At 36.8% G+C, this 13,553-nt stretch overlaps 1 protein-coding gene across 4 annotated transcripts in view; it reads left to right on the top strand.

Moving 5' to 3' along the window:
* The window catches only part of VCL (vinculin), a 57,832-nt gene that overhangs the window by 15,077 nt on the left and 29,202 nt on the right, over positions 1-13,553 (top strand). For all 4 annotated transcript variants that reach the window (XM_014879838.2, XM_014879837.2, XM_088168949.1 and 1 more), the window contains exons 2-4: positions 4,868-4,938; positions 10,952-11,102; positions 12,914-13,022. In XM_014879838.2, the coding sequence (XP_014735324.1) occupies positions 4,868-4,938; positions 10,952-11,102; positions 12,914-13,022 (331 nt within the window). The remainder of the gene's footprint in view (positions 1-4,867; positions 4,939-10,951; positions 11,103-12,913; positions 13,023-13,553) is intronic.

Raw genomic sequence — 13,553 nt, 5'->3', positions numbered from 1 at the left:
TGCAAAAGACCTGTCTTTCCTGGAAGCTGGTTGCATATGAATTTTTGAGTGACTTTTAAGTTCAGATGAGACCAAGTAGGTTCATTGTGTACCCCAAAGCTGTTTGATTTTCATCTGACAAAGTTTGATGCTAGGCCAGGACGTACACAATCCTATTTTGACAGATTTACCACACGGGTTATGGCAGCTAAGGGTTAGAGCATGATAAGCATTCACTCAAACACCTGTATTTCTAAATGAGCTGAGTAAAGTAGATTGGAATACCAACAACTGGATCTCCTTGACAGTGTAAGTAAAGACAGGGTGGGTTGCAATCAAAATACTGTGACTGACAAGAACAAAGGTAAACAGCCAAGTCCTGTTGTGCCAAGCCAGAGCTTCTTCCAAATCATTTTCCATTAATTGAGCTCTGATGACTGGTTTCACAAAAGGAAAACTGAACAATTGTAAAGTATTTGCCAAGCCCTTGCCACTTCTGAAGGCAGTGAGACAAACAGGTATTTGAACCAGGGTGGGATAAAGGGCACGTGGTCTTGGCCTTTAGTGGGCAAGCCTTGTCCAAGGAATGAACTCTGAAAGGTGTAGGATTCACAACTGGATATCATGAATTTCAGTCATCATTTTCCTTCTGTTGTCATGTGCAAGTAAGACCCCTCACTATGGAATCTGAATTAAAAATTCAATCATGAAGATTTAGTTCTCCCTGCCCATGTTGTATATTTTCAGTTGACACTGAAATGTCATCTATGCCAGCAGAGAGTTAGCATAAATGTGGTGTAACTTTGGCTTGCTTCTAGCTCAACTTGATTCTTTATTCCTAGTCATGACAGCTAGGTCAGTTTTAATTTGTTAAAATGGAGGATATGTGGAAAGTACTGGTAATTCAATATTGATATGGATTCTAGATGTGGCTGTGCAATGTAGAGAGTGCCAATTTCTTTAGATGTCTGTCATGAAAAAATAAAATTAAGTATTTGCTTTAATTCTGCAGTGATAACAAAGAAGTTGCAGGGAACTTGATAGGACTGAACTGGTGAATAAGAAATTTTTGATCTGAGATTTAATGTTCCTGCTATTGTGTCACAATCCTTCTTGAAAGACATAGAAGAATGCATAAAGCAGGAAGTGGATTTTTATCGAGTTGTCCTCTAGTAAAGTTAATTTTACAGCATACAGACCTAGCTGAGTTTGTGTGGCACTTTAGTTTGTCAAGCAAAACTCATATTGTAGTTTATTTCTTGGGGGAGACATGGGGTAACAGCCAGGGCTGTGATGTGTTCACTGGATCATGATGAGGGAATATTTTTAAGGCTCCTTGCTAAAATGACAGATGTTTTAAATTAAGCTTCTGGGACATTGCAAGAACTTGTTCTTCTAAGGTCATCTTCCCTCTTAACAGGGGAAATCATATTAGCTGTGAGGAAAATGTCCCTTCCAGCATTTGGCCAATTGTCAAACTGGTATTGTCAGCAGAAGATTCAGAAGAATCTTTGTTTAGAAAAAAAATAAAATAAAATTACCCTTAATCAATAAACTTTGGACTCACATCTTAATTATTTGTGTGTTTTATTTGATATGATGCAGTTTTTACTTTCAAACTGCAGAAGTAAAAAGAGCTAGCTATGACTGGGTGCTTGTCTGTTTAAACAAACTTATAGAATTACAGAAGACAAAATTTTCTCCTTCTCACTGAACAGCTGTTGTTTGCTATATCTAGCAGGCTAAGAAGGTGTGCAAGGGACCTTGTCTTAATTTTCCTCCAGTAGAAACAGACATGAAAAAGACCTGCAAAATTGCTTAAAAGGAAGGAACTTGGCCTGATGAAAAACCTTTTCTTTCTTTTCCATGAAGAAAATTGTCCACATCAGAAAGCTTAAAGCATACTGGTTTTCTACTCATCAGTGGCAAATAGGACTTGCAGGAGACTTACAAACAAGGTTAAAAGCTAAATGCAGCAGGAAGTCTCAATCTCTTCCTGCTTATAGCTACATTCCTAGAAAATTTTTCATTAGCCATATATATATGCCCTCTGACTTTTGTGTCCCCCATTTCCATTAAATTTCTTGACTTGTCTGCCTCTTATTCACTGCATTTTTGAGCAGGGAGCAAGAAGGAAAGTTGCTCACTCTTTATTCAACTGATTTGTCTCTAATCTCCAAAGAGTTTGGAAATTAATATGGGTGGACAGAAGTTGTAACTAAGAAACTGTCTTGCTAAGGTTTGCTTGAGGGCTCTCCTTACTCTGTAATGTGCAGTGTTGAAATTATGGTTATTTTAGTGTGTTAGTCAGGGCAGTTTCTTTGGAACCATGAGTAAGTGCCACTTGAACCCTGTGTAATAGCAGAAGCTTCTCTATCACTCTCACTTCCCAGTAAGTTAAGGAAAGATCATCTTAGGTAAGAATATCTAAAACCTGGGTAGGAATCATGTAGGTTTTGCTACATGTGTACTGTTAGCTAGAAATAAATAGTGTGTTTCTCAGATTGTTTTATATTAGCATGAAGTTAGACAAACTACCTGTCTGAAATAAGCAATGTATAGACATTACATCTTCAGGCAAAAAAAAAAAAAATCCTCATTTTCTTAGTATTGGATTGTGGAGAGGGTGGTTGAACTTGACATGGCCTAAGGAAGTTTTGGACACACTGCAGTGTAACACACAGTAACAATCTGAAGAAACAGGATCTTATGAAAATTAAGTAGGAAATAAAGCAACACAAACCCCTAACCACAAAGCTAGAAGTGCAAACCCACTCAACTGTGAGGATGTATATTTTTACTCATGACTCTATGTTTGAGGCTTTTCCTGTTTAGTGTTATGTGGAGTACATTTGTTTTTTATATGCCATTTCAATAGTTTCCATACTTCGGCTGCAACTGCAAAGAGCAACAACTGGAAAAGGTAAATAACAGCTTTTTAATTGAGGCATCATCAAAGCTGCTTGACATCTTGTGTCCCTTCTGTGTGGTCTACAGTGCTGAGGATGTGCATGGATTTGGAAGAGAAATGTCATTGAAGTTTATGACAGGTTTTTGAGGTTAAAAATCTCTACAGAAAACCCTCAAACAACAGAGGAGTTTACTCTTATCCTATATGCTAGTTCCATTTGAAGATAGCTAAAAATAGCTATATAGCTATTTTACTGGCTATAGCAAAAAATGTCTATATATCTATATATGTGCATCTATAGACATGTAAAGTAGATATATTTGCCTACAAGTAGTTGATAATCCTTCTGACTACTGATCTATCACATTATAGAAGATACTTATATTTTCTAGATTGAGTGATGAAATGCTCTTTGTGTGGTCTAATACATCTGGCCAATATAAAATACCAATGGCTAAAGTGACCTTCAACTTGAAGTGCCTCCCACATTGTAAGCTTTTTTTTCTGCATTCTTTAGAGTGATACTTTTTTCAATATACTGAACTATATGTAGGCTGGTACAGCTGCAGGCAAATAAACCTTGAAGGCATGATTCTTGTAAATCAAGTATTGCTCTTCATTTTCACCTGGTGAGAATCTTTTATCTGATCATGTGTAATGCAGAGTTACTGGGAATTACTCAATTTATTGTGTTATCTTGGTCATGCCAACTTGTGAGAAATATAAAAAAATGTTCCCTGAGTGCAATGGAAATAATAAGAATAAAGCAGGCATACTCTCTGGTGGATCATGAGATACATTTAAACTCATGCTCCTGAAGCATTGCCATGAAATTCAGGAGCCAAAGAAACACTGCAGTTCTGTGCACTAGGACAGTGCATGACTGTTGTTGAACACAAGGGACAGAAACCTACCATAAAATTCAAGATCTTTAACTGTTTTTGGTCTTTGGTTTCTTTGAAGTATCTGTGTGACTAATTGAGTGTAGTACTAATAGATTAAAAAAGAAAATGAAGTAGGCTAGGCTGAGTCTGTTTGAAGCAAATAAAATACTCAGGCCACTGTACTTCTGTGAAGTTCCTCTGAAAAGGAGCAGACCAGGACACAGGTTTTGGCAAGCAGCAGAAATTTGTAAGGAAACAGTGGTTCTGGAAGGCTGTACAGCATTAGAATTGGCAAGTGCTGTGCATGCTGACACTACATCTTCTGTCCAAACCCACTGAATCTCTAAGCAGCAGCTGATCAGGGATTTTCAGGGCTATCTTGTCTAGCTTGAGCAGGTCTGGCAGCTCTTAACACAAAGTGGTGTCTGGTTTAAAGACCTTCTGCTTTGTGATGCCTTTCTGAATAGCTTATTCAGCTGGAAAATACAGCGAACAAAGGAGCTGGAAATATTTTGTCAAGTTGGTGATCTCACAGTTCAGAGAGTCAGCTACCAATTATAAAGACTTCTATTGTATAACACAAGAGCTAGTGTATAGAGAACTCCAGATCCTACTCTCTTTATTGGCTTCTGCATAATTATTTTTTCCCTAAAGGATGGTGTGGATGTGGGGTGTATTCTTAGTAATTAACCACATTTTTCTAATAGACTAAATTGCTAGAAAAAGGGGGGTAATTTTTTTTAGCTTTGAATTTGATTTGTGATTTGTAGAGATTAGGACAGAGGGAATCTTTCAGAGATTTAGTTTTTGCAACTAAATGAAGGAAAAAATATTGTTTTTATGAAGAGTAGGAAGAAGTGTGCGTTGGTGTGTCCCCATTTAATTTAGTAGAGATGTTGATAGGAAACAACTTGTGATTTCTAAGGCATTAAGCACAGTATATAGTGGTCTCAAAAGCAGACACAGCAACAAGAACCTGGTGAAAAGAGCTGTCATTAGTACAAAGCATTTTTGTTATTTCACTATTTGCTTTTATCTGGTCTTGACACTGAAATTTTGATTCTTAATATGTCTTTTTTTTTTTCTCCTGCAGGTTGGAAAAGAGACTGTGCAGACAACAGAAGACCAGATCTTGAAAAGGGATATGCCACCAGCATTTATCAAGTAAACTAATTTTATTGTAAATCTTGTATTGTGCATACAGGAAACCTGTTCCAATGTCAGGAACAACCTCTTTGGCAGCAGGGATTTTTCTTGTTACATTCTATATATATGGTATTTCTTCCTTTAAAAATAGTAACAAAAGTTTATCAGGATAATAATGGTACTTAACTGTGTGCTCCTCTAGGTTTGCCTAAAGCGTCAGAGACAATGTGGTGTCTCAATCTTTTTCTATTTGGCTGATGGGAAAAGGTGAATTTGTCAGTACAGGCAGCTGATAGCATAACTGCCCAGAAATCTAAGATATTTGAAGAGCAGTGACTTAGTGCAGACAGTGTAGTTAGTAGACAGTAAGTGCCCTTACAGCAGATATTCTTAATTCTGTGTCTTGGTATAAAGGACAATTGACCTTCTCCTTCTGTTGCCTTAAGCCTTAAAAATGATACATCACCCTTTGGTGTGGAATTCCCAAGCTGCTTATTGCCACCTGACAGGCTTCTATTGAAGTAACTTTCCTCTACTATCTACTGCCTATAGGAACCTCTATTCTAGCATTGTCCAGTGTATACAGAATTACTGAGTATTTTACTGTTATTTCCAAACACCAAACAGTCAGATAGTCAAAACAAGAAAGCATTGACGTAACTGGGAAAATAATAAAAGGGAGGAGAGAGGTGATGTCTAAACGTGTGAGAACATTTATGGTAGGCAGTGAATAAGGATTTAGTTGATTTCATTGTAGGTTGACAAAATGAATAGTTAAAATAATGCTTAGGACCAGGTGATATTAGCACATGAGTTCAAGAATGACATAGCTGAATTATTTGTGAAGTAGTCTGTCACTTGAAACCGTCAGTGTGTCAATCAAAGTGATGCTACAGCCTGGGAAACTTTCTAGGGAAATCTGGGGAACAGGAGATGTGTAAGTCTGATGTACTTCTGGAATAAATGATTAGAAATTGTGTATTAGAGAACAGAGACACCTCAGCTGTATATAGTGTGCTTTGGGTGAATTGAGAGAGTTTCTATGGAGGGAAGTTCTGCTGTACAAATCTATTGGTGTTCTTAGAAATATTACAAATAGGGGAAAGGGTAGTCCAGATAATACAGTGTGCACTGATTTCTAAACTTGGCAGGGTCTAGAGGCTTTTAAGAAAGTGAAGTAGCTGCAGGGTAATTAGAAAAATTTTTGTATGAAAAAGAGAAAATTGAAAGTGGATGCAAAGATTATATGGTTAACCCTGACAATGGCAGGAGGAAATCAATAGGACTGTGGAGCTCTTGGTTGGGATTGTGCTTTTTACCATGTTAATAAATGTTCTGGAGACTAGGCTGACTTGTGAGGCAAAAGTACTTAGTTATGACCCCAAGTCTTACGCAGGGCAGAGGGGTTAATGGATGACTCTGGGAAATAACATCAATTCACTTCAATTAATAAGGTACTGTAAAGTGTGGATTAAATGACTTTTAAATATCTGAAATTATGCACACTTGGGAGAAAAGCAGGTCTAATGGCAGATAGGATGATTGAACTGACCATTACCAATAGTGATCGAGGTCTTGGAGCTGTTGTACATTAGTGAGAACATCCTTACCTGTTCATAATGATCAAAAAGTAAATAAAACATTAGTTTTATCATCAAAGAATGAGACATCCAAGTGTTGCAATATATTTTTGTTCCACAGCTTGAATACTCATGTACTGGTAGTCACAATTTTTGAAAGGTTGTAGTAGGACTGGAAAAAGCTCCTAGAAGGGTTTGGAGAGCAAAGGCATTGAATTACTTCTGTATAAGGCAAACCTGAGTAGACTGGAACTCTTTAGCCTGGGAAAAGTGACAGAGGGGATGGTGGCCCTGACAATATCTAAGGAAGTAGGAGTTGCATAGAGAAGGTGAAAACTTGTGTTTTTCCTGTGCAGAGCTTGATAGGGGAATTGCTCTAAGCTAGCAGTTTGTAAGACAACAGTAGGGAGAGATTCTTTGTACAGCTAGTTGTGTACTGTTAAAATTCTTTATGTGGGTTTGGAGGTTAATAGCTAAATACATAGAGGGATCCATTGAGGGTCATCAAATAGGCAAAATGCAGGAAGTACCAAGAACTGAAAATAGTTGAAGGATGGGAGAGTGCCTAGAGGAAGTATGATAATTGCTTATCCTGTTCTTAACCTTCCTTAGACTTTTACTTGCAGCTACTATTGGAGACAGGATGCTGAGCTAAATGGGCCTTTGATATAATCTATGACAGTATTTATCATGCTCTGTTCCTGGTGTGTGATCTTGTGTGGCTGTAGAGGGGTTCGATTTTTTTGAGAGGAGTTTATTTCATGAAATGAGATCAAAGCTCTTTTCTTGCTTCTTGATGAATTGTATGCAAATGTGGAATTTTGATTATGCTAATTTTCTAGGATATGTGGAGCTCTTAGTTAATTTCCAGCTTTTTGTTCACCTAGACAAATAAGGGGCTAAGGAAAAGAGATTTTTTAAAATTGCTATACTGTATTCTGCCTTTGATCAAAATGCAGAAAATTATGCAATACTTCAATAATTAAATTACTGTAGAAATGTGACACAAGCACTGCTAAATAGTACCACTTTATGCTGGGTGCAAGAACCTTTTCTGGAGCAATTCATGACTGCATGAGCTGTAATATAATGTAAAATGGGAATCAAAGCTCCCTGTCAGTAATGACACTCAATTCAGAGTACTTGCTATCCTAGATGCAGTAACATGAGTTAGGATTATTCAAAGGTTTTTATAAAGGACAACGTGTTTCATTTGTGTGTTTGTTAATCTGGAGTTTATATCAGAATGAATTAGTACATGTTAACAGTTTCTTGTTCATGTTTGTCGTGGGTATCTTGCTTGTGGGGACAAATGATAGTCACAGGTGAGCTTCGAAGGGAGCTGTAAAGGACAGAATTTAGATGCAAGAATTGAAATAGGTGAGGGTCTTTTTCGGTTTTATTTTTCTGAGAAGGAATTTTTATTTCTAAAGCAGAATTGGCATTCTTTTTTGAGGCAGTGCTCTGGCAGAATTTGTACTGGTGCATGGGTGATGGGTAAGAAGCAGTACATATGTACTAGCACTGCATTCCCTGTTCATATTTCCTCCATTCAGAAGGATCACCAGTCTTGGAGGATGGAGAGATCTGTTTATGCTTTTCAGAGCCGTGATACCAGCATCGAGGGTTCATAATAAATATATATTATGGTAATCTGTAAAGTTTTTCAGTAGGAGTGTGATTGTGCAGCAAAATAATTTGCTGGCTGCTGAAAAGCATCGTACATCCCTTCAGTGCTACTGACATGAACCACATTGGAACTGTTGACTTAGAGTTAAAAAATGCTGAGTTCTTTATCTTAATTGTCTTAATCACCAGGGAGTATAAGTAATGCATATAATTTACATCAGATGTTTTGCAATGTGTTCCTGTTGCTTGTTAAGCTTCTCTTGTAAAGAAGTGAAGAACTGCAGTCTCTAGGCAAAGAATAGGGTTACACTATTGTTTACACTGAGAATAAAAATTTGTTTAACTTGCATGCACAAGCTAACACATCAAGCAATAATGCTATTCTATGTAAACATTATTTTGGTAGCCAAGCTGTAGCTGCATTGCTGGTACCTGTAATAACAAATTATTGTTAATGTAAAATACTAGCTTTTTACTTTATATTTCTAGAACTGCAAGTAATCAAAACTGTACTGGTTAAACTGGGCAATGAACTCAGGGAAAAACAAACGTCAATCCTACAACCTAAAACCTAAAATAATAGTGTAGTATAAGCTACATTTTTTTCCCTTGTGTTTTGTAAGGAATACATTTAACAGTGATGAAGTTGATTGACTACCCAAAGTAGTATGGTTAGAAATATTGTAACCAGTGACTTCCCCACAAAGAATTTGGCTGGTGTTAAGATAGCCTTATTGTAATCCTGCTCCAAAAATAAATAGACTTTTTTTTAAAGATATGTTGTTTTTTTTTATGTTGCAAGGTAATACAGAGATTAGAAACTTCACCATAGCAATGAACTTCTATCTGAAATTTCTGAACCTGATTCTTGTGATAGAACAAGTGGTTCATTGCGTTTTTGGGGGCTTTGGTTATTTGTGTTGGTTTCGTTGGTTGGTTGGGTTTTTTTAATGGAAGTAAATGAATACCTTTTCCTAATCTTTTGCTTCCTAGCATGTATGCTTTGCAGGGAATTAAATGTGTCTGATTTTCAAATACCACTGTGCTTTTCTTATACACAGCTTACATTCCTGAAGTACTTTAAGTGCATTGGGAAGTTTATACAAAATAGGCATTATACTATTGAAATTCATATTTACCTTTAAGAGGTTCAACCCTAAAACTGTAAAAGAAAACTTTGAATATTTAGAAACACCGTTTTCATTAATTACTGTGACTTCTGATATCATACACATTTATGTTAATTATTTTCTTAAAAAATGAAAAAGCCAGCCTTGAGATAATTATTAGTATTAAAGAGATAACCATGAAATTAAACTGTAGGAAGTTAAGTATTTCTGTGCCTATAGCTCTGAGCTGCTGAATAGGTGATTTGTTTAATCCCTTTCTTGGCAGAGTTGAAAAGAATAAGTGTGAGAAGCAAGCACAGAAATCTAATTTAGTGAAGTCAGTTGACTTTGATAACACAACTAAGTGCATTGCATAGCAATGAGCAGACCATTTCCACTTTCTGCCTTGAAGTCCTTCTGCATTTTCTGGCTTGGTTAGGAGTCCCTGACATCGGATATGCTGAGCAGATGTCTCCCAAAAAGAGCAGGTTATGATAATGCAGCTGGTCCAATTTGTTCTACTCTAGGGAGCTATTAGCTGAAAATTCTAGTTTCTGCACAAAAGTGTGTTTTCCTGTAATGGGTGTCTCATTTCTACTAGTAAAATTTAGATGTAACCATGAAGTTGTAGTATTTGTATTAGCAGAGAACATGGGAGGAGAAATGGGTTAACTCTAACTTTCCAAAACTACTTCACTAAAAGTATGATAAAAGAGTGTGCCCAAGTGGTCAGTAGAAAATGGGCTGTGACATGCATGCCCAAGTGGTCATAAGAGGTAGCATTGCTGTAATAAGTGCTTTATGATTGTTGGAACCTCGTGTTATTGAATGAGCACATGCACAGAGCATTAGGTATTACACTACACTAAACTGAAATGGCAGGCAGGGGAGCAAAGTGTAGTCAGTAACTACAGTCATGAGTAGCATAGCTACTGTAAAAGGGAAGTCTGAGTTCTTTATTTTCCAAAGGTGTCACAATGTAATTACAAGAGAACAAAATCAAAAGATTTTCACTCTTCCAATTTTTGATATTTTAAAATTGTTAGATGGTTTGATGGAACCTAATTTCAGAGCTCATTATTTTATTATTGTAAATACCTTTTGTGTTACTGTAGTTACATACTGTAATACCTTATGAAATCTTTTCTGCTTTAATGTCTGGAATTGCAAGCTGCATTTGAACATTGTACCTTGCCACTACATTTTGTGGTTATTTAAAATGCTCTTTCCATGAGTGTTAGCATCCTGAAGACCTGGCCTACAGCTTCAATGAGCAGAGCACAGTGTCTTTCTTAAAACTGGTATTTTGTCCTAATGTGTAGGTGTCATTTAATGTTTATTGAGAGAGATTGCTACTTGAATAAAAGTGCCTGTGCAAGGCTGATATAATTTTCTTCTTTGTCCATGCCATGAAGAATATAAAGTATTTTGCTGGGTTGGGGTCTGTACTTAATGATACTGTAAGGGGTACTTCAAACATTCCCTACATGGGAAGATAGTGTGACTTCTGAAAAACTGGGTTGTATGGTTGCTGGTGACTTTTTATTAGAAAACAATACAAGAAATACTCTTATCTTTTAAACTATAAAGGTGTAGAATGATCAGTTTGTTTGCTACAAATGGTAAAGTTAAAAATAAATCCAGCATTTTCTTCAGCCTGTGGTCATACACACAGAAGCTGATCAGCAAATGTTGTCTGCTGGCTTTCCACAGAGTGGAGAATGCCTGCACCAAACTGGTTCGGGCAGCCCAGATGCTGCAAGCAGATCCTTATTCAGTACCAGCTCGTGACTATCTCATTGATGGATCAAGAGGAATCCTTTCTGGAACATCAGACTTGCTCCTGACATTCGATGAAGCAGAGGTAGGAATCCCAGCATGACTGACATAAGTGCCTGCACAACAGTATTATTAATTAAAATGTCCCCTTAACTAAATTAGCTAAACCAAACTGTTAAATAGATTAATGAGGTTTTGACCATTTTAGCTTGATTGGAAGCATATTTTGCATTCCTTTCTGTCAGAAGGAGCTTAAGGCTTGTTGCTCTGTTTTGTTAGGAACATTTTTGAATGACATAATGTTTAGGTGTTGCCTGATTATTGCTCAGAAAGTCCAGATCTTGTCAACTGTCTGATATCTTCCTGATGCTTTTCTGTATTTCCTTCACCTTACCCATTACTGATCATTATATTTTCTGTATCTGTTCGCTGAAAAGCCCTAGGCCACTTTCTAACATGTCTGGCTCATTAGCTCTGGCAATTTAATTGGCCTTGGGCCATGGGAGGTAATATAAATTTGGACTGTCTGGCTAGTCAGGCAGAAGATGTATTCTGATAAATCTAAGTTACTACATTTTGGCTGCTGCACAAGCCAAAAACTGACTCAGAAGTGCTGTTTGTCCATGCTCATATGTACAAAAAAGCCATAATTGCAAGAAAATGGAAATGTCTCATGTTTGGGTTTTTTTGTTGCAAATCATAGTTTTGATGCTCTTTCTGGGGATATGGAGTCTTGCTTGTTTCTGAATAAGAAAGATCATGGTACAATGAAGAAATAAAGCTCATGCTGTTAGAAATGCTGATGTCAATCCTAATTCTGCAACAATTTGTTAGCCTATGGAATTGTTGCTCTTCTTGCTGTTCCTTGGTATCCTTGTCTCATTTAACCAGCTCATGGCTCTATTATCATGTTCCTCTGAAATGGTTTTTAATAGAAATGTTACAAGACTTTCAAGGAAGTTAATAGCTTTTAATCTCTTTGTAGTGCTTTGGAAATTGGCTTTTGTGATGTTAATGATTTGTGGGACTCACCTGACAACTTCTTAATGAAAAGAAAGCCATTAGTCAGGAATGACTGACTTTTCACAAGTAGTGAAGTTGGCATGTGTCTGTCCTGTGTTTCAGGATAAAGTAACATTGGGACAAATTGAAATGAGTTTCAGAGGAAGATTTGATTTTTTTCTAGGTGCTGAACACTGCATATGGTTAATACAAATTAATTGTTAATTAACTTGTTCTTCCATAAGAATTGTATGTAGTGATGTCAGAAGTAATGTGGTTCAGAAGTTAGATTTACTGACTGAGAACTGTTTTGGAATCAAATGTGAACTGAAAAAAGTTAAGCTGAGGCAGAGGTCCAGAGGTAAATGAAGTACAGCCTTCACAGATTTTGCTGGAAAGTTTAAGATGTTGGATTTGTCTTTCCTGCTGGAATGCTGGGTAATGCTTTATCCATATGTAAAGCTGTATGGTGAATGATACTTCCTCTGAAAGCTTCAAGTCTGCTTTCTGTGTAGTTTTGCTTTGTGATTTAAATTAAATATTTTATTAATGAAATTGCAACGAAAACCTTCAAGCATGACAGCACACATAGATGAAGTTCGTTCTAACCTATTTTCTCAATGCTATCCTTCATTTATCATACAAAGTGAAAATATTGGAAGTACGATTTTGCATTTCTGAGTAGTGGAAAGCTAGTTAAATATTGGCTTGTCAATACTACAGCACTTGACTAATGGCATTTTGGGTGACTTATTCAGCATCTCAGACCTTTATGATTGCCCATTTGTCATGTTAGCAAATGCTATAACTAAACTGTTCTAGTAACATGTTTGCATTTCTAATTCAAGTGTTACTTAGCTTTACCTAAGAAATAACGGAATGTTCCTCTCTTAGGTCCGTAAAATCATCCGTGTCTGCAAAGGAATATTGGAATATCTGACTGTGGCAGAAGTGGTAGAGACAATGGAGGATCTGGTGACTTACACGAAGAATTTAGGGCCAGGTTTGATTTGCTCCAGTCTTTCATAAATATACTAAGTATAGTCTTTTCCCACTACTTTGTTTTCCCTCTAGCACCTTCCTCACCCAAGTTTTGAACACTGGGACAATGATAAAGCAGTTGCTTTGGAAGTTTCTATTGGAAAGAATGACTCTGTGTTTCACAGTCTCTTTTAAGAATGCAGAAGAGATTGGTAAATGATACGTGCACATGGATGATGTACTTTTCCTATACTGTGAAGGAAGTAAGCATGCATTAGTAAGGATAAAACAAAAAAAAAATGAAAAAGCTGTGTAACTAAGCACTCAGAGATAATAAATCCATTAAGCTGATAAAATGTCTGCACTGGCTGAGATAGTTAGGCCCTGTAGGAATTTCTTGGAATAGGGTAAGCTACATGTCATATATTAACATCTTAATGAGGTTGCAGAAACAGCTGTCTTGAAGTATAATACAAAAGCCCAGCTGTTATGGAAATTCTATGTTTGTTCTTTGATGCTCCTTCACTGCTTGTAACTTCACTGTGCTAACTCA

Source organism: Sturnus vulgaris, chromosome 8 (assembly GCF_052056855.1).
Source record: "Sturnus vulgaris isolate bStuVul1 chromosome 8, bStuVul1.hap1, whole genome shotgun sequence".
Lineage (NCBI taxonomy): Eukaryota > Metazoa > Chordata > Aves > Passeriformes > Sturnidae > Sturnus > Sturnus vulgaris.
The sequence above is the reverse complement of the archived record's forward strand: the minus strand, read 5'-3'. Positions and strand labels throughout refer to the sequence as shown.